General features: G+C 39.8%; 4 protein-coding genes across 4 annotated transcripts; 3 read left to right on the plus strand and 1 right to left on the minus strand.

Annotated features, from left to right (window-relative positions):
• The first annotated feature begins 1,182 nt into the window (after nucleotides 1-1,182).
• Nucleotides 1,183-3,067, plus strand: LOC141645844 (uncharacterized). The gene is made up of 3 exons (XM_074454028.1): nucleotides 1,183-1,651; nucleotides 2,425-2,574; nucleotides 2,659-3,067. Exons 1-3 carry the CDS (start codon nucleotides 1,219-1,221, stop codon nucleotides 3,018-3,020), a joined length of 945 nt encoding a protein of 314 aa, XP_074310129.1. The 5' UTR covers nucleotides 1,183-1,218; the 3' UTR covers nucleotides 3,021-3,067.
• A 10,055-nt stretch (nucleotides 3,068-13,122) lies between these two features.
• Nucleotides 13,123-14,897, plus strand: LOC141645845 (uncharacterized). The gene is made up of 4 exons (XM_074454029.1): nucleotides 13,123-13,691; nucleotides 13,905-14,078; nucleotides 14,179-14,270; nucleotides 14,354-14,897. Exons 1-4 carry the CDS (start codon nucleotides 13,238-13,240, stop codon nucleotides 14,603-14,605), a joined length of 972 nt encoding a protein of 323 aa, XP_074310130.1. The 5' UTR covers nucleotides 13,123-13,237; the 3' UTR covers nucleotides 14,606-14,897.
• Nucleotides 14,898-15,989: 1,092 nt separating this feature from the next.
• LOC141646862 (polyadenylate-binding protein RBP45-like) lies at nucleotides 15,990-21,513 on the minus strand. The gene is made up of 7 exons (XM_074454841.1): nucleotides 21,075-21,513; nucleotides 19,789-20,257; nucleotides 17,065-17,120; nucleotides 16,859-16,989; nucleotides 16,667-16,763; nucleotides 16,411-16,563; nucleotides 15,990-16,277 (listed from the first exon to the last, which is right to left on the minus strand). Exons 1-7 carry the CDS (start codon nucleotides 21,396-21,398, stop codon nucleotides 16,275-16,277), a joined length of 1,233 nt encoding a protein of 410 aa, XP_074310942.1. The 5' UTR covers nucleotides 21,399-21,513; the 3' UTR covers nucleotides 15,990-16,274.
• A 1,055-nt stretch (nucleotides 21,514-22,568) lies between these two features.
• LOC141646863 (purple acid phosphatase 18) lies at nucleotides 22,569-26,515 on the plus strand. Its single transcript, XM_074454842.1, has 5 exons — nucleotides 22,569-22,926; nucleotides 23,989-24,657; nucleotides 25,342-25,530; nucleotides 25,607-25,695; nucleotides 25,955-26,515. The coding sequence occupies exons 1-5, from the start codon at nucleotides 22,780-22,782 to the stop codon at nucleotides 26,172-26,174; spliced, it is 1,314 nt and encodes a 437-aa protein (XP_074310943.1). The 5' UTR covers nucleotides 22,569-22,779; the 3' UTR covers nucleotides 26,175-26,515.
• The last annotated feature ends 42 nt before the right edge of the window (nucleotides 26,516-26,557 follow it).

Raw genomic sequence — 26,557 nt, forward strand, 5'->3', positions numbered from 1 at the left:
GATGGGCTCGAAATCACTCAAGCTTTGTCAAAGGCAAGTGACAATCTTTCATAATATTGAGCATCGTGCATTTGTGCCCTGAAAAGATAATGAAAAATCATCATTAGAAAATAATATACATAGGCTTTTAATAAAAAAAACGTACATGCATACATCATACACTCATAATATATCATAATAAAGCAAAAGGAGAAGGTTGTCAAAATAGCTAGGCACAATCATATATACTCCCTCATATTCTCAATAACTCTTCCTATTTCTTTTTTCGTCTATTCACAATACTCTCCCTATTTTCTTATTTGGAAAAAATTTATACTTATTTTAATCATCCTATCCCACCCCACAATACACATACTTTATCTTATTTTAATAAGATTACCCTACAATAATACTTATTTTAATCATCTCACCCCCACAATAATATCACACAATACCTTCCATCTCTCAAATCTCCTACCCACTACAATACTTTACCACATAATATTCCCTCCCTTAATTCTCGTGCCCTCTATGAATAGGGAGAGTTATTGAGAATAGGAGGGACTATATCATTTAATATATGAATATATTGCCCACAAGGGTGGAGTTTAGAGGTTAAAACTTTGGTGAAATTCCCAGGTTCAAGTCTCCCCAAGACTCCAAGAGCAAAATCTTGTGGAGCATTCTTGGCCTGAGTCCATGCATAATAGATTTCGAGCATGTCACCCTCAAGTAATTTATCTGATATACGTAATTTGCAGGCTATCACGTACACCCGCGGATTTATCAATGACCAACTATTCTTTCCAAACTCAAATACAACTCTAAGGATAAATAGAGCTTGACAATGTATATCATAACAACTTTTATGATAACCCTAAGATAGGTAGACTCAAATTCTTACACAAATTTGAGTCTTAGTAGAGTTTGATTGCCCTTATTTTGCTAGTAGAATTTTACTTCTATCTTTTCTTCAATACCTAAATAATATTCTATTATTACTGGTTCGCGAATATTGGAGTCTCTATAATCGATCCTCTAATAATATAGATAGAATAGAATAGATATAGATTTGTTAGTCAATATTGTATGATTGTATCCTTTAACTCTACGATTGTTAGCTCGATTTTAGGGTTTTAGTTGTTGTATACTTGTATATACGAGTATATATATATAATTAGGACTTAATTACCTCATATAATCAGTTTATTTATTCAATCAATTATAGTTGAAGCAACAATGTCAATGTCAATGGCAAAGGCCATAGCTATGGCTACTGCTCGTCGCCAAGAAAAACCAGCAACAGATCCAAATGATCCTAAATACAACTTTTACGTAAAAATGAAACCTCTTCGCACATTGAAGCTTGCAATTGAAGCTCTTCTCGAACCTACTTTCAAAGACGACGACGACCCTGGGTTCGGGATCGTTGGGGTCACTACTGACAGTCTCGTAATTTCTGTGACGAACAAGGATAAGAATGCTACTGCCGCTCTATCTCTCAACTCTTCTGGTATGATCCACTTTCGGAACAACGTACCATTATCAATTGTTCGATTCTGGGCTCCTTTGCGTTTAATTTCTCATGGTCTTCCTCGCAAACTTGATGGTGACGACGATACTCTCACTATTTTTCATGTTCGTGGAACTAATCAACTTTCCTTTCGCTTTGGTAAGCTCCTCATCTATCAATTTTATGTTTATTCCCTCGTATACCCCTGAACTTTTTCGCTTTCTAAGGTATACTTTGACCGACAATAATTCTCGGTTACGAGTTTATAAAAGGTTTTTTTTTCAAACCAATTATTGATCAAGGCCTTGAATTTGAAAAAAAAAAAAATCCACGGCTTTTTGAACTCGTAGCCGATACTCTTATGGTTGCTCAAAGCTTTTTTAACGAATAAACTTTGACCAGCCATAATTCCCGACTACGAGTTGAGACGTCAGTGAATTCTTTTTTCAAACTGGAGACCTCCTCGAGTCCAGTGGTAGTCGGGTTCAACCTTGAAACTTGCTGAAATGCAGGAGCTGAGAGGTGTCGGGTTCGACTACCAGCTGAGGCGATTATCACTTGGCCACTGCCACCCCCGAAAGGGGTGGCTTACATGGTCCATGTGGTGGTGCGGGAATGCATGAGCCCGGTGGGATTCAACCCCCTTATCATCAAAAAAAGAAAATTTTGAAGAATTAGTTTTTTTTTTTATATAATATAAGATTATGTGAAAAAGATTGGATTTTGATGTTGATCGGGAGAAAGTTAACTATTGATTATGTGATGGGATTACCGCCTTACCGGTCTACTTTGAGTTTTCCGTTTTAAGTTGAGGTTCGAGTTAGGTTTGGTCGAGTCAGTGATGTATTTTCTGATATCTTTACTTTATTTTCTCTGTATTCTTGTTTTAATTTGTTTCGAGTTTTTGTTTGGCTAATTTGGTTTTTGAGCAGGAACTGTATTCGGTTGTGTTTTTTGGGCTGAAATCGTTGAAATTCCTAATGCTACAATGTTTCCCCTTTTCACGGTCCTCCATGAAACAACTGTACCTGCTAAGGACATAAGGGAGATGATTGACTGTGCGCTGCAGACACGAGATCTTGGTAATCATACGAACATACCATGTTTACATATTAATTACGTATTCTATATATAAGGGAGATGATTGACTGTGCGGTTGTTTACAGTTAACGTTAATTGGAAGGCAGACTTTGCAACGTTTGAGATTGGAAGCGACAAAAAATGGGCGTATGACTATAGCCAGAATGCGGTTAGAGAACCAACAGAGTTGAAAAACGAGGATACCTACCAGGCAGAGTTCAATTGGAGTTATACAAGTTTGATGAAGGAGGTGTCTTTTCTAAGCGATAAAGTCAGTGTGCACTTCCTGACAGTTCCGGAGGAGCACGTCTTGTTTAAGTTCCACATCGGAGAATTAGGTGATTTCATGTTAATTAAGAAGGCTTTTTTCGAGGTCCCTGACATGAACATGAACACTGACGGGGATGCATGCGACAGTATTACTCTTGAAACCGTCTCTATTTCCTAGCTGTTTGCTTATGCTTTAGGTTTGATCCAACCAAACAAATTATGCTGCTGGTTTTCGAGTCTTTAGTTCATTTTTTTTTTTTTTTTTTGAAATCAACTGCCCGAAGGTCTTACTCAATTAATAACTTATCAAAATGAACAGCAGAGTTTGCAGACGATGGTAAGCCATCATCCCATACAACTTTACCCGAAACACGAGGGAAACAATGAGTTAAAGCATGAGCTACACAATTATTATTATTACGAGAAACATTTAACCATATGACCGACTGAAGCTTGGAACTACATTCGAGTATGTCTTCGATCAGCAGCACGAACGTACTTCGTCCCGTCTTCCCTTCCTTAAGAGCTTCAATAACTTGTAAGCAATCACTCGCTACTTCAACATTTTGGATCCCCCGCCTCACCACTTCCTCCAACCCATCAAGCACCGCACACGCCTCCGCCACAGGAACCTCCCATTGTTGATCCCGGCCAGTCGACACGCCCCACATCACATCGCCATTTGAATCCCGACAAATGACTCCCGTAGTAACCCCTCGCCATCCTTCACCCCTGCATCAACATTAATTTTAACATAGTCGTGCCTCGCTGCCTTCCACCCTCCTTCCTCCCTATCCCCTCCCTTCGACCTCCGCGCTGCATTTGTACCCCGCACCTCCCCCTCACTTACCCCCAACCCCTCCTGTATCACATCCCTTGCCCTCTTAACAACTAGCTCCGGCTCAACCAAAACATTATCGAATATGACTTTGTTCCAGTGTTCCCATATAGCCCAACACCCAACCATGCATCAATTTAACACACTCCGTCACACACATAGCTTGCCAACAAGCCTCCACCCACTCCTTCACATCACCCCCTTATGCTCCGCCGCAGCCTCAATCCCCAACCCCTTCCAAACCCACTGTGCCACCCCACAATCCCGAAATAAATGTAAGCTTGACTCTATAGAAGAATGACAAAAGGAACAAAAAGAAGACTCACCTCCGACTCGCGCCACAATGTTCACCCTCGTAGCTAATGCTTCACTACACAGTTGCCAAAAGAAGAGCTTCACACGAGGCCAAATCGAAAAATTCCACAGTCGATTCCAGAGCCGCTTCACTCTATCCCCATCTGAGCTGTCTGCCATGTCCCCCACCTCACCAGCCAACATCTTATACGCACTACGAACCGTGTAAATTCCATCCCTTTCCTGCCCCCAATACCAAATGTCTCGCGGTCTATTTGGGCTTACCCGAATGTTCCTTATGCGTTCCCGTTCAAAAGGCAAGAAGAAATGGCGCAGCTTCCCCTCATCCCACTCGAACCCATTCGACATAAGCAGCTCCGCAACCCTCATCACCTCATTCCCCGGACCACACGGCGAGATAACACGCCATGTATGCGAGTTTGGAATCCATGCATAGCCCCAAACCTTCGTATCCATATCGTCCCCTATGCGCCGCCTAAGGCCCTGTTCCATGACCATTCGAGCATCGAAAATACTTCGCCACGTATAGCTAGGATTATTTCCAAACCGATCTGTCATAAACTCCCCATCCGGGAAATACTTCGCCTTCATAAGACGGGTCCAAAGGCTATCCAGATTAATTATGAGGCGCGTTAGTTCATTTTTCGTTAGTCATGGTTGTATGAAATTATCTTGAGATACATCGATCGGGGTTGACCAAGTTTAGACCAAATTTGACTTTTCTCCGTAATTCTTTATTCCGTCCCGTTGATGAAAGTTATGACCCCGAACGGGGTTTCATGCACTGGGGAAGCGTGCATAACCTCATCGAGACTCCTTTTCTTCATTTTCACCTACAAACCACAAAAAAAAACACTGTAACAATTGTTGTAAATTACAAATATTAACTAAAATTAAACTAAAAAATGTAAAGAAATGAGAGGTTTTGATTGTTTGGAAGCATAAAAATTAAACCTATAATCTACTTTACTCTATGCATTCGGCTCTCTGCTTGTGCCCCCCAACAAATATGACGGGTGCCTTCCATTTTGTTATCTGCCCACATTTTAGGGGGTGTTTGGTTCACGCGTGGGTATGGGTTTGGAATCGGGAATCATACCTGGGTGGTATCGGGTTGGAACTTGATACCTCATACCTTGTGTTTGGTTCAATTTTGGGGGTATGGGAGTTAGAAATCAATCAAAGCTAAAAAAATTTTCAAAATACAATTTTTTTTAATAATAATTTTTATACTATTAAATCATGTAGATAAAATTTAATCAAATGAAAAATATAAAAATATTTTTTTTACAATTTTTTTTATCACTTTTTAATATCTGTAATTTGATACCATAGGTATCAATCTCATACCCACCCCCCTCCATGGGTATGAGAAACCCACACCTCATGGGTTTGAGGTATGGGTATGAAACCTTCATTTCCGTCAAACAAACACATGGTATGGGTTTGGTTCATTCCAAACTCATACCTCATACCTATATTGGGTGAACCAAACACCCCCTTAAAGTGATAGCCCAACTCATGGAAATAAGGTGCAATGTTGGAATTGGTGGTCAACTAGTATCTAGTATAGACCACGTGCGTTATATGCACTTTAATTATAGAGTTTTAATTTTTAGTATATTATTTATATTATAGATTATAAATTGCAATTTATTGTTTTTATAATGTTTCTCATTATTTTATTTTATTTGAAAAAAAAAATTTAAACAACAAAATTAATCAAGAGATTTATATAATAACATGAAAAGTGTATTTTAATGAAAATATTTTTTTACGCAAAATTAGTGATATTATTTTGTACTCTAATTTTTTTATATCTTCCACTTATCAAAATCTCTTTTCTTTCACAAAATGTCATCTTCAAGCAAAAAAGAAGTTATATTTGTGTGTCGAAAAGAGCGATCAAATTATTGTCTAGGAGATCGAGAGAAAATAAATGGGAATACTAAAAATGCAGGGGAGATTGTTTTTAATAACATATCTTTTAGTTATGACTTATCTTACAAAATCAACGAATTTTTTATCAGAAAAATTTAGGAGAGACAAATCCTCTATACGACAAATTTTTGTAGATAGGAAATTATATCAAAATAGGAAAGTAAATAAGAGTTTACATCAAAATAGAAAAGGTGTTTTTAGGCGGAAAAATGTGAAACTTTTCCTATTCATTAGTAGTATATAGGGGATTCTTTATACGGCTTATTTCCGTTACGTCTTTCTTTAGTCCGTCTCGGTCCGTTTTATTGCACTTGTTTTCACTCACCTTGGTACCTACATGATAAAAATATGGAACGAGTACCGAAATTCCGACATTGTATGACGTAATAATTATTTTAAATTAATTGTCTAATGAGCTATTTAACGCTAAATTAAGTAAATATTGCTAGCTCGAGTTATTAATTCGATCGAATAAGAGATAAAATGCGAGTTCAAAATACGTAAAATAAAGTGTCAAGGACGTAGGATTGCATATAATATTGAATGAATGTATATTTCTTGTGTATTATCATTTACACTATCAAATATATATATGAAGGAATTAGCTATAACAAAGGTAAGGGAATAATTACAATATCAACTAATGGAGGCAAGGAGAGATTGTTGCCATAAGGGTGAGAGAGCCGTTGGAGAGAGCTGTTGGAGGTAAAGAGTTGTTGAATGTCCATGGGCTTGAGCCCATCGTAATACCCCCCCTCAAGCTGCGGCGTGGAGAGTCGAGACGCCCAGCTTGGAGAGCAAGTCATCGAAGGGAATGCGACCAAGAGCCTTTGTAAAAATATCTGCGAGCTGAGCTTTAGTGTGGATGTAGCTTGGTCGAATAGTCCCGTTGATAATTTCATCGCGAACAAAATGGCAATCGACTTCAATGTGCTTAGTTCGTTCGTGAAAGACCGGATTGCGGGCTATATGGAGGGCGGATTGATTGTCGCATGAGAGTTCAATCGGCTTGTCATGCGTGATTCCAAGGAAGTGAAGAAGCCCTTTTAGCCACTTGAGTTCCCCAACCGTGTAAGCCATGGCGCGATATTCGGCTTCGGCGGATGATTTGGAGACTGTATTCTGTTTCTTTGTTTTCCATGAGATAGGTGAGCCGCCTAGAAAGACGATGTAGGCAGACAAGGATCGACGTGTGGTCGGGCAGCTTGCATAGTCCGCATCGCAGTATGCGTGAAGTTGTAAATTGTCCGTAGTCTTGAATAGGAGACCTTGACCTGGGCTATTTTTAAGATAACGAACAACTTGTAAGGCGGCTTGCCAATGGTCAAGCCGTGGGGAATTCATAAATTGAGCAAGTGTATGAACGGAGTAAATAAGTTCGGGGCGAGTGATGGTGAGATATACTAGCCGGCCAACCAAACGTCGGTATGGTTGGGGGTCGTTGATTACGGGTGAAGTGGAAATCCCAAGTCGGTGATTAGGTTCCATTGGGATTGCCGCGGGCTTAGACCCCAGGAGCCCAGTTTCGCCCAAAATGTCAAGGGCGTATTTTCGTTGTGAGACGAAGAGGCCGGTTTTGTTTCGGGCTATTTCGAGGCCCAAAAAATATTTTAAGGGGCCGAGGTCTTTCATGTGGAAACAAGTACTTAAGTAGGTTTTAAAATGAGCAATTTTGGAAGCATTGTTTCCACACACGACCAGGTCGTCGACGTAGACCAAGACGTGGATCTCGGTTATATCTTTGGAAATAGAAAAGAGGGAGTGATCGAAGGGGCATTGTTGGAAGCCATATGATTTTAGAGCGGAAGCAAGTTTGGCATACCAACAACGCGGAGCCTGTCGAAGACCATATAAGGATTTTCGTAACCTGCAAACCTTACCATTTGTTTCTTTGATGAGAACCGGGTGGGGGTTTCATGTAAACCTCTTCATTGAGATCGCCATGGAGGAAGGCGTTGTGAACATCCATCTGGTGAATGTCCCATCGTTTGGCAGCTGCTATCGCGAGGAGAGTGCGTACTGTCACCATTTTAATAGTAGGGGCGAAAGTTTCATTATAGTCGATCCCTTCAATTTGGCGATTGCCCATGACCACTAGTCGGGCTTTGTAGCGCTCAATAGTTCCGTCGGCATTGTATTTAATTTTATAGACCCATTTGCACCCGATCGCCTTTTTATTCTGTGGAAGATCTTCGAGTGTCCAAGTGGAGTTTCTTTCGAGGGCATCGATTTCACTTTTCATTGCGTCGCGCCATTGTGGTACCTGCATAGCTTCTTTGAACGTGCTAGGCTCGTGATTGTTGGTCACGGCCGATAAGAAACATTTATAGTTAGGGGAGAATTTATCGTAAGAAATAACGTGGGAAATTGGATATAAAGTACCTGAAGATGATGTCGATGTGGTGAGAACTTGTGTCGAAGGGCGTTTCTTGGGTTGAACATAATCTTTAAGACGAGTGCTGGGTATTTTCGGGCGTTGTCCTTTGCCCATGTGTGAGGTATCGGTTTGTTCGGGTGGTGGGGTGGTAGAGGTCGATGAGTTTGGTGTGGTTACGTGTGGTGGAGAAGTGGAGGGGCGGGGTTCGGTGTTCTCAGGTTCGGGAGTGGTGGATGCCGTGGAGGTGTCGGTGGAAGGGGTTGTGGTGGAGGTAGTCGTGTCGTGGGGGGTAGGAGTGGTGATCATAGGGATTGTGTCGTCGAGGAAAGGAGTAGTGGTGGGTGTTGGGTCGGTAGCCTGGGATTGGTAAGGAAAAATGTGTTCTATGAATCGGACATCGCGGGAACAAAATTGAGTTCCCGTGTCAAGGTCGTAAACCCGCCACCCCTTCTTGCCCATAGGGTATCCAATAAAGAGACATTTCTTGCTTCGTGGGGCAAATTTGTCCCGTGAGCGATTAATATTTTTGGCATAGCAGAGACATCCAAAAGTGCGGAGATGGGCCATCGATGGAGGTTTGTTAAAGAGAATCTCAAAAGGAGTTTTACCGTGATGAATTGAGCTCGGGGTCCGGTTGATAAGGTAAACGGCGGTAAGAATGCATTCCCCCAAAAACCGATCGGTAAATGAGCTTGAAATAAAAGAGCACGGGCGACATTTAAAATGTGACGGTGTTTTCTTTCGACCCGAGCATTTTGTTGTGGAGTGTCGACATTAGAAGTTTGAAAAATGATACCGTTTTCAAGGAAAAAATTTTGAAAGCTTGTGAATTCGTTACCATTATCGCTGCGTAAAGTTTTAATTTTCTTATTAAATTGGCGTTCCACGAAAGCAAAAAAGTTTAACAAAGTTTGTCGTGTGTCACTTTTCTGACGAATTAAATATACCCATGTGGAGCGGGAAAAGTCGTCAACGAGCGTTAAAAAATATTGGGACCCACATGAAGCCTGTTCGGAGTACGGACCCCACAAATCAACATGAATTAAATCAAAAATAGTGTCCGTATTATTCAAACTTAAAGAAAAAGGTTCTCGAGTTTGCTTGGCTCGAAAACAAATATCACAGTCTTTGCTATGAAAAGAAGTTTTAATAGTTTTGCAGAAAGGTAAAAACCGAAAAATATTTGAGGAGAGATGCCCCAACCTTCGATGCCAGAGTTCGTCGGTGTCGGGGGTAGTCACGGTGTGAAGGGCTTGAGGTTGTGGGCCATACACTTCTGTCAAATAATATAGCCCCTCGACTTGTTCACCCGCACCAATCATCATCTTCGAAAAACGGTCCTGAATAAAACATAAGCGATGAGAAAATTGGACAATTAATGACGAATCAAGTAAAAGTGAAGAGACCGAAATAAGATGGCAATTTAATTTGTCAGAGAACAAGACATTGCGTAAGATAAAGTTAGTTGATAAATAAATATCGCCGCATTGAGTGGCGTATGTAAATTCACCATTCGGGAGCCCAACGGATAAAGGGCTAATTTGGCGAATATTAATAAAATGGGATAGACAACCCGACATATGTCGGGATGCTCCCGTATCGATAATCCAAGAGAAAGATAAAGTTTTACCGGATAAACGAGTCGATGAGGACGGTCCTGGCTGTCTTGACTGCCATATTTTGTGAACTTCCTCAAGTTGTGTCGGAGTGAGTTTGTTAAAATCGATATTATCGAACCCCGTACAGGAAGGAGCATGTGAAACAGATGGAGGAGGAACCGCAGCCACGTGAGCACGGGCTGGGTCGCCATTCATGGGAGGGGCAGTAGCAGTCGGCTGGACAGGGGCACCGTGGACAGAGGTGGCAGTGGTGGTGACTAGGTGAGCACGGGTGGTAGTTGCGGCAGCCTTTTTAATACGGTCATAATTGGCTCTACCTTGGACGTCCGGAACTACAGTACGACTCATGTCGGCCTCATTAATATAGATACGATCGCGAGGACGGTCGCCCCACCAATCCGGGAATTCCCCTGTAACTCGGTAACATACGGGATACAAGTGTCCAGGCCGGCGACAAGCTATACAGTACGGTCTATTAGGGTCATTAGGCCGAGATCGATCCCCTCCCCCACCAGAATTTCGAGAATGAGCAGGGGTACGGGTGGCAAAGGCCATGGTGTCGGGTTTGGAGTCGATTTTGTTTGTAGACAGTTGACGCATCCCCTCCTCTTGGAGGAGTCGATTATATGCAAAATCAAGTGTGGGTAAAGGCGACATACCGATTAAATGAGACCGAGCATTGTCAAAGCGGTCATCCAATCCCATTAAAAAATCGCGAACACGTTTCTTATCACGACGATTGTCAAGAATACTTACCAGATTACATGTGCAAGGATCACACGCACAAGGTGGAATGGGATCGGCTGCTTGAATATCGTCCCATAGTTTCGTGAGGCGGCCATAGTAATCAATGAGCGATTCCGTTGGACCCTGGCGACACGAACTCAACTCCCCTTGTAATCGAAAAATCCGGGCATCATTGTTCTGGCAGTACCTGTTTCGAATATCGTCCCATATTTGTTTTGCTTCGGGACGATATGAAGTCATTCGTCGAATGGTCGGATCGAGAGAGTTGTATATCCACGCTGTTACTAGCGCGTTTTGAGACAGCCAGGCCGGAAAATCAGAGGCCGTAGCCGCGGGTTTTTTGACGGTGCCGTCGACATACCCTTGCTTACCTTTGGCGAGAAGAGCAAGAGTAAGGCCGCGGGACCATTCGTCGAAATTTGTCCCTGTGAACGCGATTTGTGTGATGTTAGTGCTAGGATTTTCAACAGGAACAAAGGTGTAAGATTGGGATTTCTGGTCATTCGGGATTAATTGATTGTTGTCGGGATTCGTCATGTTTGATAATCGAATTCGAAGATCGAAAGGAAAACGAAGATGATCGAGATTTATTGTTTGATGAACTTGGCTGATACCATGTCAAGGACGTAGGATTGCATATAATATTGAATGAATGTATATTTCTTGTGTATTATCATTTACACTATCAAATATATATATGAAGGAATTAGCTATAACAAAGGTAAGGGAATAATTACAATATCAACTAATGGAGGCAAGGAGAGATTGTTGCCATAAGGGTGAGAGAGCCGTTGGAGAGAGCTGTTGGAGGTAGAGAGTTGTTGAATGTCCATGGGCTTGAGCCCATCGTAATATAAAGTGTTATCGCCATGTGTTCGGGGTCGGTTGAGGAGGTACCTTATCCGATTTCATGCCTAAGAAAAGTATGCACCGCTTTTACACGATTATCAAGTTTTCGACTAAGGCAGATTTATCACGTACCGGTACCCTTAAATAACCATCGTTCGTATCATTTTCGATTTTTTTTCCGGACCACGTAATCTCGAAAACCGTGAATTATGTACACTTTAGTTTGAGCCATTCAGAAGGTTGTACCTAATCACGTTTCTTTTTCACCCTGTATTTCAATCATGGGTCCCGGGTCGCTTTAGGGTTACCTTATTCGATTTTAAGCCCAAAAAAACAAGTATGAATCTATTTTTTTTTATTTTCCTATTTTCAACTAACCATGATTTATCGCATATGGACACCCTCAAATTTTCTCAGTCGCTCTTCAAAATTCGATGATCGCTTTATCTAACCTACAATTTCTGGACATTTTTGCTCCAGAACTCTAGAAAAACTGCGTATCTACTTCAATTAAGTCGTTTAGGAGTTTGTACCATGTCACGTTTATTTTCTTCTTTATATCAACGTTTTCGGGGTCGGATCAAAAGGTATCTTTTCTGATTTCATGCCCAAAAACACAAGTATACAAACTACTGGTCAATGGGTCGGGTTCGGGTCGGGTCGGTTTGGGTTTCTCGTTGATTTCGGGTTAACTCGGGTCGGGACGAGTCATTTCGGATTTCGGGTCTGTTTCGGGTTTGTTGATCGGGTCGGTTCCGGGTCAAGCGGGTCGGGTTGTTTCGGGTCAGGTCATTTTCGGGTCAATGAGTAATAGAGAATTTGCCATTTCAAGTCTTTTCGGTTCAATTAGAGTTATATTTTGTCGGGTCATTTTCGGGTTTGGTGGTTTCGGACGTGTTATTTTCGGGTCAGGCCAGTTCGGTCAAGAAATCTCGGGTCATGTTCGGGTCGGGTCGGGTCGGGTCAACCTTTTCAGGTCGGGTTGCTTTTGCCAGGTCTATAATATGCAAATGTACCTTTTATATCATTAGCTGTTCTCCGACCGAGGCTAGTTTGTCGCATACCTGGGCCTCAAATAACCATCGTTGATTCTTAAAATTTGTGTTGTCGCTTTATCGGACCTTAGGTACCGCCACCCGTGTGTTTTACAGGCATTTATGTTTCGAGACCCCAAGATTCCGATTTCCGAAAACCGTGTATAAAATACAATTCAATTTGAGTCGTTTAAAAAGTCTTACAAAGTCACATTTCTTTTTTTTTCCCCGATTTTTCTATCACGTGTCTGAAGCTAGTTTAACTAGAGGTACCTCTTTGTTTTCACCTCCCAAATAACAAGTACGGAGTATTATACCATTTTTCACGATTATCTGATTCCGGCCAAGGCTGGTGTACCAATACCGCTAGACCTGACAAAATTGCCACGACTCGAATGACCCGACCCGAACAACCTATTCCGACCCGAAATCAGGCTAGAATTGATACATTACGCGTCAGCAATAAAAAATTGTGAAAATAAATGTGCTTACAGAACCCCAATAATTACAACTAACTCGAAGGATTCCTATAAATAGTACTCCGTATATAACAACCCCATAATTAGTTACAACAAACTAATTCCGTTTCCTCACTTTCTCTCTCTTCTTTCTTATAACTAACTTTCCCGCCAACCACCATTACCGAAAACTCCCAAGAAAACTCCATTAATCGCCATGTCGGAATCTTCAGAAGATATCGGAAACACCATGCCTCCTGTTACTCTACAAGAAATTACAACACCTGATGATCCTAATAAAAGCTTTTACCTAAAAATGAAACCTTTTGTGGCATTCAAGCTTGCAATTGAAGCTCTTCTTGATACTAATTTCAGCGATGATGGACACGGGATGGTTAGTGCCGCTAGTGACAGTCTCGCGATTTCGGTGGTGCGCTATGAAAATGATACTGCTGATACTGTTGACGCTACTGCCACTCTATTGTTGAAGTCTTCTGGTAGGATCGAGTTTCAGAACAATGAAAATGATACTGATCATACTGTTGATCTGTGGACTCCTTTGCGTTTAATTAATCAGCGTTTTCCTCTTGATCGCAATGGTGATGATGATTTTGTGGTTCTTTATCATCTTAAGGGAACTAATGCACTTCGGATCTGGTTTGGACCGTTTGGTATGTTTCTTCCTGTTTTCTTTAATGAAGATTATTACTGTAATTAAGTTAGTATATATAAGTCAATTTAGAAAGCCGCGTGTTGTTCTTGGAACTAAGTCGTTATATTTTGCGTCATTCTGTTTGCTGTTTTCAGTCTACTTTCGAGTAATCAGTTTTAAGTTCAGGTTTTCTGTATTCATGTTTTGATTCGATTTTTTTGGTTTAAACCAGGAAATGGCGTCGAACCCCCTACTGGTACTGAAGTTGATATTGTAAAATGTGCTCGTGTTACAATGTTTCCCAATCTCACGGTCTTAGGTGAAATTACTGTACCAGTTAGTGACATTATCGAGATGTGTGAGTGTATGGAGAGGTTGCCGGAAGATGATCTTAGTGATGATACAGGTATATATACGATGAATTCATATTAATTACGCATCTGTATATTCAGAAATAAAATTTGAAATCTTGATTTAATTTCCTGAGCATTCTTGTTTGTTTACAGTTTTTATTGATTGGAAGGACGGGTTTGCAACGTTTCAGATTGGAAGCGGTGAAATTGAGCAAAAATGGGAGTATCAGTACAACCAGAATGAGGTATACATATGTCTTGATCCGAAATTGAGCAAAATGTCATTAATGGCCGCAATATAATGTTAATGAGTTTGAAATTTGAACAGCGTACCTTCCAGGTGTGGTTTGATTGGTATTTTATGACGTTCATAGAGAAGGCGTCTTCTATAGCCGATAGAGCTCGTGTGCTGTTTCTGACAGTTCCGGAGCAGCACGTGTTGTTTCAGTTTCACATTGGAGAAGAATCAGCTGATTTGTTTTTACTACAGAAGGCTCGTTTTGAGATGTCTGCAGAAGATGAAGATGTCGTCAGCAACAGTGTTACCCTTGATACACTCTCTAATTCCTGGCTCCAGTAAATCGTATTACTATACTACTCCGTTAGTACGATTTTGATCACTGTTATGCTTTAAACTGTCTGTTGATCCAACCAAACAGATTCTGCTGCATGCTGGTTTTTGAGTGTTTACTTCATTTTCCGTAATCATAGTTACTTGTATAAAACTCTCTTGATTAATATACACCGCTGATCGACTTGTTTCAGCGCTGTTACTGTATATACTTTGAGCTAGCTTGATGGCAATGGATCGATTTCAGATCTAGTTTTAGATGATCATAGATGTATGTTGGTGAAAACAACACCATTCTATCTGTGTGTGTGACAGAAGGAGATAGTGCAATACATGCCTTTAGGCACATTTTAGAAAAATCCGATATACTGGCGTTTGATTGGAGGTCTATAGGAAAGGGAAAGGGAAACAAAGTTATTACTCGTAATTTTCTTTGTTGGTGTTTGTTTGACACAAACAAAGAAAATGAAATTCCCTTTCCCAATCCATTTAATTCTTTACCCCTCACCCCAAGATATGAGATTTCATTAGTCTTTTTATTCTTCAACTACCTTATTTACCTACCACCAGACTTGCGACTCCCACCACATCCGTCACCTAGCAATATATTATCGTAAAATTAGAACATTTTTAATGGGAAAAAGCCCGTCTGAAATAAGAATATACGATTAAGATTTTATCTACAGCTGGTTTCTTTTAAGACGGCATGGCGATAATATCCGTCCATGCCGTCAAAACCGGTAAAATAATATCCACAAGACAAACATTTTGTAGACAATTTGTTTCATCTATCCTATTTGAACTGTTTTAAGTTTAAGACGGCAATTTGTATTTTATCTAATACCTAGTAGATCACTTAAAATGCAAAGCAAATATTTTAGTAGACAAGACATTCTATTATTTCACATCTTGTCTCCAAATTACAATTAAGCTAAACTGCTCGCATCAGATCAATATTTAACTAGGTACTACCTTTTCGAGTTTGGGCAAAACAAATTTAAATTACAATTAAGCCAAATTGTTCGCATCTGATCAATATTTAACTAGGTTCCACCTTTTCAAGTTTGGGAAAATCTAGCCGATATACAACCATTCGAATTTGTCCTCGCGTTTGCTTTGATCCTCATTTAGTGTCGAGTTAATTAGTCAATTATTGCATACAATCGGTTATAATCGCACCATACTGTTAAAAGTTCGGGAGCTTTCCATAAACAAGTAAAAGATAAAAATCCATCTCTATTTTTAGGCTGAGCCATTGTCCTAGTGAAATTGATTGTGCAGTTTAAGCAAGGACAAATTTAAACAAAGCACCAGGGCCGGGGAGCCAGGGAGTCGGACTCTAGTTATCGGCTGTGATTCTAATGGGCCACATACCGTTTTAACACTGGAAAAATAAATTATTGGGAAGCATTGCACAATATGAAGAGCGTAATAACGGTAAAAACAGTAACATAAAACATAAGCATAACCAAGCCAAACACATACATTGGCTTGTTTAAAATGTAACAAGGTTTCTGGTCACATCATCATCAACAGAGATTATAGGGGAAGTAACAAGGAAATCAGGCTAGAATCTTGATACATATGCGAAAAATGCTGGATATGTAATCCGACAAATCTTCCATTACCAACTCGCCGTCTCCCTTGACTTCTTAGCGCACCCACACGCATTGCTAAATCACTGCATTTCATTAAAACAAGCCAATTTATTAAGAGTCTACTTGACCCTCAATCTGAGGTTTGGAACGAACATTGGCCATAAACACAGCTTCAGAGGTTTGGAACGAAAAGGAAGTAAAAGACGAGATATTCACCTGCTGTGGCTGCTGGTAGTTTCCATAACCAGCATAGTTTGCATAGTACATGTTAGGATCTTGGGGAGGTGGCGCATATCCATAAGCATCATACCCTTGCCCGTATCCATAATATGCACCCCCACCGTTCCACTGTGCCTGACCTGTCTGTGACTGCAAAAAATACAAGGCAAATCAAAAATGCCTCCGTCAGTATCATAAGTATATCATACAGAAGCACAAAAGTGTTACTTGGACTTAGGATTGGCAACCAAACCTGTTTAGCCGAAGGACTACGACCCCACGAGAGCCGAACAGTTTGAGATCCTATCTGGGCTCCATTCAATGCAGCCAGTGCTTGTTCAGCAGAAGCTCTAAAGCGAATACAGGAAAATTCAAGGTTCAGACATTATCTCACGGAAGCCTTGTGGAACAATGACAAGATTAATAGAGCAACAATAGTAGTTACCTGGTAGAAAACTGCACAAAACCACAACCCCTGCCAACCGGTATTTTCACATGAATCAGCTCGCCATAAGGGCTAAATGCTTGTTTCAACTGATCATCTGAAACACTTGGATCCAAACCACCAACAAAAACCTGCAGTTGTAATGTCCAAGTTGTTAAGAGATGGACAGAGAGTAACTATTTCCACAAAAAAGTCAGAATACCTACAGTAGTGTTAGTTGGATCATTTTCACCAGGATTTGCTGTTGGAGTCTGGTAAGCTGCTGCACGTACAAATAGAGACAGGGTCAGCATGACGGATGTAAACAAAATACAATCTTTAATAAACTAAATCCAGATATAGAAGTAATTTCAGAACAATGAAATGGAAAATTAGATAGATAGCCAAATTCCTACAAACATTATGTACACTAAAATACAGACTGTTAATCCGATAGCACCACAAGCAAGAAGTGCCAGGATGGTGCCACATTCAGGCAGTCGGTAAATACAGCAATGTAGGAGTTACTCTGCACTATGCAATCACAGGAGTCCAGACTCCAGATCAATAAAACAAGACCACAGAAAATGCTAACAGAATAGGCTATATAACACTCATCCTTGAAAACGACAGTGTCTTCAAGGCATATGAGATTCAGTGATTCACGAGTAGCTTTAAGAAACAATTGACACCATAGATCATCGCAGTGTGCTATCGACATCCAAAGGTGCCAACCAGCTGCGCACTTATTAAACGAAAAAGGTTACCATGTGTGGACAGTAAAGAATAAACATGAAAATGCATACTATGCGGCAAGTCGGCAAGTCGGCAAGTCGGCAACTGATAACAAAGCTGTGATACGATTCTATAATTTTTTTAAAGAGAACACAATCTCGATACGCACAAATAGTGTTCTAAAACTAGTAAAATTCAGATCAATAAACAAAAAAACACTCGGAACAAAAAATTTATAATCCATCCATGACAAAATGCAAAAATAAATTTATGGCTCAGTAGTCCGCCAATATTGAGCATGTAAGCTTTGATGGCATGATATACAAGTCCTTTTGACAAGTCAGTGATGTGACAACAAGCAAACTCTCCAAAATTAAGGAACCAGACATGACAATAGTCTCAACACACGAAGCCATTGTGACAAACTGACAACCCCTCCTTGAAGATAGAAACACAATCAAAAACCTGTAGAATGGTAGCTGTAACCTCCTAAAAGTAACAATCCTCCTTAAAGACGGAAACACAACCATGAATCAGAAGTACCACACCCACATGACCCAACATTACAATGTTCCGGTCTAAAGTGAAGTCAAATAATTAACACTGTCCAAAGATATCAAGGGCTGGACTGGAAAGGTAAAAGAGAAAGTAGCAAAGAAAATAATTATACATATAAAAGTAACATTCGGCCTATAGTGTGTCGTCAGAGAGTTAAAACAATATTTACATCATTGCCTCAAAGGCTCCCTTTGGCAGGGCAGTCAACGGGGTGGAATGGTGGATAATCAACGGGGTACTTCGCAACTATGTTGCTCGGACACGGGTACGAGTGAACGGCGTAAAGATACGGGTACAAATCCTTGTGTCCGACACTTAAAAGTCATAAAATCAAGGATACGAGGACACGATTGATTAGCGGATACGGAAAATTTTGGACACGGATAACGTATCCCATTTTTATATTTGGAAACGATCAACATGTATCCAATCTTATATTTGGAATTGACATTTTTTTTAAATATAAACATCCTTTTAAGTTGTTCGTTATCCTTAGACAGCTCTTTATAGGAATTAGAAACAACAGCCTCAAAAAACAGTATGCGGGAATTATCTATCTTGAAGTACTAAAGAGACCAACTATGACATTCCCATGTGCACAATACAGCTGTCAAGCACTCTAGCCCCACCCCCACTTCACAAAAATAAAAAAGAAAAGGGAAAGCCATAGATAAAAAGTGTCAACAGTAAATTGTTTCTAACTAGGTTACTGCTCCTATCCATATCTTCATTTGTGCCTATTTACGCCACTTCATTGCTCCTCCCCGCACCAAACTAAATCCTGAGAACAGGTTCTCCGGCAACTCATTCGGTTTGTTGACACTAAAGTGTCCTTATTTCTGGGTGTACTCTAGGAAAAGGGGGGAGTACGTGCAGTCGTGCACCATAGGTTTGCAATATAAGCACAGAAATCTGGTGAGCCAGCTTGCCATATTCCATCAAATCTTAAGAGTCCAAGATCAATAAGTTTTGAACTCCATTGGTCATGGCAAGAGGTATTTAAATAATATCGTCGAAAGAAAAGCTGAAGTCTAGAAACAAAATAAAAACAGGAAGTTTAAAATTGTACAATGATCCTCACAGGTATTCCCATGTGGTTCTAAATTGACAAGAACTAAATTGGAAATATAGTAAAAGGAACATTGTTAAGGATAACATCATGTCCTTAGAAAAAAAAATTATGGATAGGAATTGGTAAAACTAACTTGCAAATGTAGCATCATAAATGCCACAATGAAAAAGACGGAATATTGAACTTACGACATTAAAAAATGACTGACCTAAAATGAGGCCACGCACTAAAGTGGAATCATTTCGGCTGATATCAGTTCCAGGCCCCCATTATGAGAGCCTCTTGGTGTCCTGCTTTGAGACAATATGAGGTTTTATAAGCGTTCTTTATAACTTTTTAGCAGAATTATCTTGCCAAAGTCATAAAGCCATATAGGTAATTCGGAAGGAAAGGACTTCAAAAACTGTGGAAATGAAGCTTCGTAATGAACGGAAAAAGGACGACAAGCCATTCAGGCATCTTCAAGCATCAATACAAACTTATGGCAGAATTGAGTGTACCAAGAAAGCATAACATATAACAGCTTCAAACAATCACATTTAAACCAAAGAAGTTACATTCAACATGACCAACTATGGAAGTATACCTTTCTGCTGAACAGCTGCAGGTTTCTTGTTGGATGCTGGACCAAGTCTCATTGGCCTAGTCGACAAAATAGCACCATTCAATTCAGTCATAGCACGCGTTAGCTCATTCTCATCACCAAATCTCACAAATCCATAACCTTTGGAACGTCCTGTGGTATGATCCGTAATAACCTTAGCACCCTTAACAGAAGAATAATGGGCTCGGAATGCTTCTTGAAGCATGATATCGGTAACATCAGCTGCAAGGTCTCCAACAAAAAGTGTATGATCAGGGGAATCATCTTGGCGTTTCTGACCAGCACCTAGAGTTGCCCAATTCAATCTAAAGGCCTGTTCAGTTTGTGGCATCAGTGCACCATTGTAAGTAGTTAGTGCCCTCTCCGCTGCAGCACGGTTAGCAAATTCAATAAAACCGTAACATTCTGACTGATTGGTTAGCTTATTGCGGATAACCTTCACAGATAGAACCTGCAACACACGATAAGTAAACGGAAATATTACTGCACGATTTCCAATCCACAACATACTAAAATATGGTCCTGGAACTTGGATAAGTATATCCGACAATGATCCACCCAAGTCAATAACTGTCTTCCTTCCAAATTACACGCAAATAAAGGATATGCTCTATGCAAATGAATCGCAAAAGTTGATATCTTTGTTAAATCCATAAACTCAAGCCTTGTTACATCCTACACAAATCTAAGACCCGTAAAACTAACTAATACCGAAATAACTTGTTAAAACAAAACAAATTTTAATGCATGAAACCAGCACCTCTCCTGAACAATAAAAACCCTATAATTGTGTTAAAAAAAATTGATTTTTTTTCCAATTTACCTTATTATATACTCTCTTTCGATCAAAATTATTGTATAAAAATCTCTCTTTCCAGTTTTTCATTTTACCTTATTGTATACAGAGTACAAACCTATCCTTTCTCTCCAGTTAACTAATTAACCAACCAGAAAATTTTCGCCCCCTAACTAAAAATCCTGATTCCGCCACCAAATGACAAACTAATAAGTACGATATCACTAAAATTTCATTACTTCCAATCAATTCTCAGCAAATAAACATCAAAAATCAAACAAAATATCACAATTAAACAGTTTCACTCAAATAAAAATCAATTGATCAGCAACAAAACTAATTATAACCTACGTTAATCAAACTCATCATATTCACCGACTATCGGAAACCTCAATCAAAGCCAAAACATGCGGATAATCTTAACTTATCGTATCGAATACTTGTAAACGAGTCTGAGTAACAAAGATTATACCTCTCCGGAAATGAGAAAACAATTATACAAATAATTCTCGTCCATCCAATACTGCAAATCCCCAATCCAAAGCGACCGGATCTCATCGGGATTTGCCGGGGCGGCGGCACCAGCGGCAGGACTCACCGGAGCCACAGCGTACGGCGCTTGAGTCCACATCTGTTGCGGCGCTACGCCGGCGGTCGCGGCGGCGTAAGGAGGGGGCATCATCCACGGTTGCTGACCTGGCGCGACGGGTGGCTGACCGTAGGTCTGAGGAGGCACGCCGGCGGGTTGGTGGGTGGGGTCCACTGGCGGGATAACTCCGGCGGGTTGTTGCATCATTTTTTCGGTGGAGAGAGAAAAACCCTAGAAATCGAATTGAATTGATTTTATTTGGTTTCTCTCGAGATAGAGAGTGTGAGAGGGGAAAAGAGGGGATTTTGAAGGGTGAGGTGGTGTATTTATCAATGGTTTGAGCCCATAGTTATCTGATCGGGTCATTTTTGGTTCGGATTACTCCGGACCTAGATACTTTAAGTCGGACCATTTTGGTTCGTTTTGTTCGCTTCAAGTCAAGATTTGCTTCAAATAAGTCAATTTAGGTCACTTTCGAGTCTCGAGTCAACTTTATAGGATCGGGTTGGTTTTGAAACGTCTAGTTGCGATCCACGTGTTTACTATGTAGTTTTGAATAATAGGAGTCGATATGAAATTGGATGCAACAATGTAAGCAATATCGTGTCCATACATACCATCTTGCTCTATTGCTTTTTTCTTGGTATTGACCGGAAGTATCTCCTATCATCAAGTGGGAGTGGACATTCTCTTGCGGTTGAACACTTGTTTAAGATAGTGGAAGCTCTTACCACTAACACCAACCAACTTTAATTCTCTCGCTCTGTTATGAGTGTTATGTTTGTGTCATTGTGTGTAAATTGTTCCAAACAATGTGACAAAGGCAATTTCGTAAAATTAACGAAGAAGTATGTATAGTTGTATTTATTTATATATATTGACAAGCCACGTATTATATTGAATACTTTTGTTATTATCCAAATTGATTTGACTTCTTTTATGCGTAGCATCGTTTCACTCACAAGCTCCTTCAAAAATTGTTATCGTTTAAAATTGTTTTATAATATGTACAATCCTTAATTAGGAGAAATCATTTTTCGATAATAGAACAAAAAGTGATCCCACGCAATAAAGCAAAGCCGTATATTATGAGTAATTTGTATACTCATTTGTGTTTTGCAGTTGGTCTTCCTTAAGATCGTTATTCCGTTTAAAATTTAAAACGGATTAAATATAAATTATCTTACTCCATATATAGTTAACGAGATACAAATTTGCATTTCCTTAGACATTCTAAAATTTATCACATTCATCTACTCCATATTTAACCAGTTTTATTACCCAAATGTGATCCGTCTTAAGCAAGAATCTGCGGTTCAAGACAAACATAGCCATGTCCCATGCCACACTTAAATCTCGTCCAGTAAGTAAAACACTATTGTCTTTGTTCAGTTCACACCAACCTTTACGACTTTCTTTCCCCAACACAAAATCAACATAAACTCTACTTGTATAAATTTACCTTAACAAGCAAGCAAATTAACAAAATAATCAAACCAAACTTTACCAAAATCACAAAAACCCATATAAATTCATGGTACTATTTATTAATTGAATTTCTTAGATCAATTATTTGACAGTAAAAAAAATGGAGTTTAAATCATTGGTAATAATATTGTCATTAACAGTGTTAATCTCTGCTTACACTTCGTCTGCAACTGATTATATCCGACCAAAACCTCGTCAACTTCTTCACTTTCCTTGGAATCCTCGTCCTAGTTCTCAACCCCAACAAGTATTTATCTTTCCCTTTTGATTTTCAGTTAATTTAATTATCTGGGTTGTTTGTTACTGTTTTTTACTTGCTCCGTCTCGATAATTTGTCTACCTTTTTTAATCAAAAGGTAAACTAATGATTCGGACCTGTACAGTATTATTGAATTTGTTGATTATATTTTCTGGGTATTGTTAAAGTTTGCTTAGAATTATAGTACTAGTGTATTTGAATTAGATGTTGGTTTTGCATAATTGGGGTTAGAATTGAAGGTTTGATTGTGTTGGGTATGTTATTTGTTGTGATGGGTTGGTTCAAAGTTCTGTTCTTTTATGTCTAGAATACGATTCATGTTAGTCGATTCCAAATTATTTAGCGGAACTATTAGTTATGTTGGTAATGGGGGTAATTCAAGGATTTCTTGGTCTGTTGTGAAGAGATTTTGATTAGGCTTGGAGGAGGGAAATTGGATCCCTCCAAATCTCTCCCCCTCCGTTTCCTTTCACCCTCATTTGCTATTAAAGACAAGGGATTTTAAATCTCCTACTCTCCCTCCCTTTCTTTTCCCTCCAAATCCCTCAATCCAAACACACCTTAGATCATAACGCAGCTCAGAAATTGTACTCTGACACTTGGAAAAAAAAACTGACAAAAGTTAAGATACTGAAATAATGATCTCACATAGCGAGTGACATAGCACGTTTCCTCTTTGGGGTTATCGCTCTCCTACTTTTAGGGATTAATTCAAAGATCCTCTCTTTTGGTAGAAGGGAAAGACCAAAAAGATATATGAGACTCCCTCCGTGACTCTGTCTCAATCATTTGTTTACCTTTGATTAAAATACCCCTCACGAATAATAAAAGAGGTAAACTAATGAATTTGACGGGGGAAGTATTTTGTTCGGTTGCAATATCAATTATGCATGTTCTTCTCCGTAGCAATATCAAGCAAAAAGAGTATTAGCAAAGAGTATTAGTGTATCAGTGAATCCTGTTTTGTTAATCTGATGCATGATTTGTGTGAGACCGTCTCAAAGTATTCGTGTATTAATATTTAGGTTATACATTTTCTGTGTGTTGCAGGTACATGTCTCTTTGGCAGGAGATAATCACATGCGAGTCTCATGGATCACTGATGATCCTTCGGCTCCTTCAACTGTTGAGTATGGCACATCACCTGGACAATACACGGGTACAGCGGAAGGAGAGAGCACTTCGTACAAATACATGTTTTATAGCTCTGGGAAGATACATCACACTGTTATTGGGCCACTGAATCCTGGCACCGTGTACTTCTATCGTTGTGGAGGGGAAAACCCAGAGTTTCGATTGAAAACTCCTCCAGCCCAACTACCCATTACTTTCGCCGTTGTTGGTGATTTGGGCCAATCGGGTTGGACAAAGTCAACTTTGGATCACATAGATCAATGCAAGTATGATATGCACCTGCTTCCGGGAGACCTTTCTTATGCTGATTACATGCAGCATAAATGGGATTCATTTGGTGAACTGGTTCAACCACTTGCAAGTGCAAAACCTTGGATGGTTACGGAAGGAAATCATGAAAAAGAGAACATTCCATTTATTAAAGACGGGTTCCAATCATACAATGCTAGATGGAAAATGCCTTATGAAGAGAGTGGATCAAGCTCCAATCTTTACTTCTCTTTTGACGTTGCTGGTGCCCATATTCTCATGCTCGGCTCATATACAGATTATGAAGAGTATTCTGACCAATATAGCTGGTTAAAGGTTTGACTATTCTGTAACTTCTGTTTTCATAATTTGCCGTGAGTCCGTGATCCTTTAGATTGACTTTATTCTGTGTGTATTCCCATTGTTGCTTTATTTTGTTATCTTCTCCGAGTGAGGCCAGAGCATCGTATTACATATGGGTCATGAGCTGTGACACCTTATCATGATTGCTTAGTAAAGGTTTGAAAGTTACCAAGACCGCCTTATCATGATTTGGCTGCGATGACCGATTCTGAGATATAGACAAAAAAACGAATGTAATACCATGGGTCATAATCTCATAGGCCCTTTAGTAAGTATTAATTTAGGTTGCATCTTGGATGACCTGAAAGTTACTGGTCTACAGGGAGATTAGTTCTTAAGCAGGAGCTGAAGGTTGCATTTGCTGATGTTTAGATAGGATTGACGACTTAAGGCGCTTATGCAGCTTGATTTAGGAGAGAACACTGTAATACTCCCGTAACAAATGTGTCATTGTATCTTCACATATACATGGAGAGATAAATGGTCAAAGATAACCATTAATCTCGAAACAGGACAATATAAAGTGGGTGGAGGTAGTATTAGACTTCGACACTTCGTTCATCGATCAAAGTGACCAACAGATTGACAATTTCCCAGCTACACTTTTTCTAGTGTTATTTATGTCCTTATAACATGGCTTATCATTCATGACTACAGGCTGATCTTGCTAAGGTAGATAGGAAGAAAACGCCATGGTTGTTGGCCCTATTCCATGTCCCTTGGTATAATAGCAATGTGGCTCACCAAGGAGAAGGAGATGGGATGATGTCATCTATGGAACCGTTGCTCCACGCCGCTGGTGTGGACATAGTATTGGCTGGGCATGTGCACGCTTACGAACGATCTGTAAGAATTTTTGCATGTGTTTATTTTAGATTGTATAGCGGAACTTTGAACTTAGTTATTGCTGAATTACTGACAGAAACGCGTATATAATGGAAAGTCTGATCCCTGTGGTGCTACTCATATAACTATTGGTGATGGAGGAAACTACGAGGGCTTAGCTCGCAGGTGTGTACTTCTAGTTTTTGCTGTCTAATTGTATTATTACACTCTAACCTACCGATTATACGTACTCCATCCTACATACATGTGTTTTCACAAAACCCTTTCAAAAGTAAGCCATAAACAAATGGATAAGACATGAGAAGAGATGTAATTCAAATTTTTCTCCGTCTTCTTCCACTAAGCAGCAAGAGTTGGGACTGATATTATAAACTATAATTGTCAAAATAATGCTTTCTCAATCTTCTTTATGTGAAATTTGTAGGTATAAAAATCCGGCACCAGAGTGGTCAGTATTCCGAGAAGCAAGCTTCGGGCATGGAGAACTCAAGCTAGTTAACTCAAGCCACGCTCTATGGAGCTGGCACAGGAATGATGACGACGAGCCAATAAGATCAGACGAAGTGTGGATAACCTCATTGGCTACTTCAGGATGCCTCGCAGACAAGGCTCAAGACTTTAGCAGGATACTTTCAGGCCCATAAAGCTGGCAGACTTTCGGAGCAATACATACATCATGCTGTTATAAACTGGCAGAAATGATCAGTGTTTGAGTTAGTAGCCTATGCTATAATTTAGAGCTCGCCAATCTGATGTTCCTCTGCAATTAACTGGCTTGTATCTTTTGTGTGTGACAATATTAGGTGAAGCTGTTTAGTGTTTACCATTATGTTTCGAACAATATGGTTTTACCCGAGAATTCAGGTTATGTATATATACTTGTATTATCATCTGATCTCTTTCTGCAAATTATCCGATCATCTGTCAGTACTTTTTATAAAATAATACTCGATCCATTCCGTTATAATCATGGCAATTTTCAAAATATGTGAATCTAGTGAATGGTTGGGGTACCTTGTATGAAAAT

This window comes from Silene latifolia, chromosome 3, assembly GCF_048544455.1.
Source record: "Silene latifolia isolate original U9 population chromosome 3, ASM4854445v1, whole genome shotgun sequence".
Taxonomy (NCBI): domain Eukaryota; kingdom Viridiplantae; phylum Streptophyta; class Magnoliopsida; order Caryophyllales; family Caryophyllaceae; genus Silene; species Silene latifolia.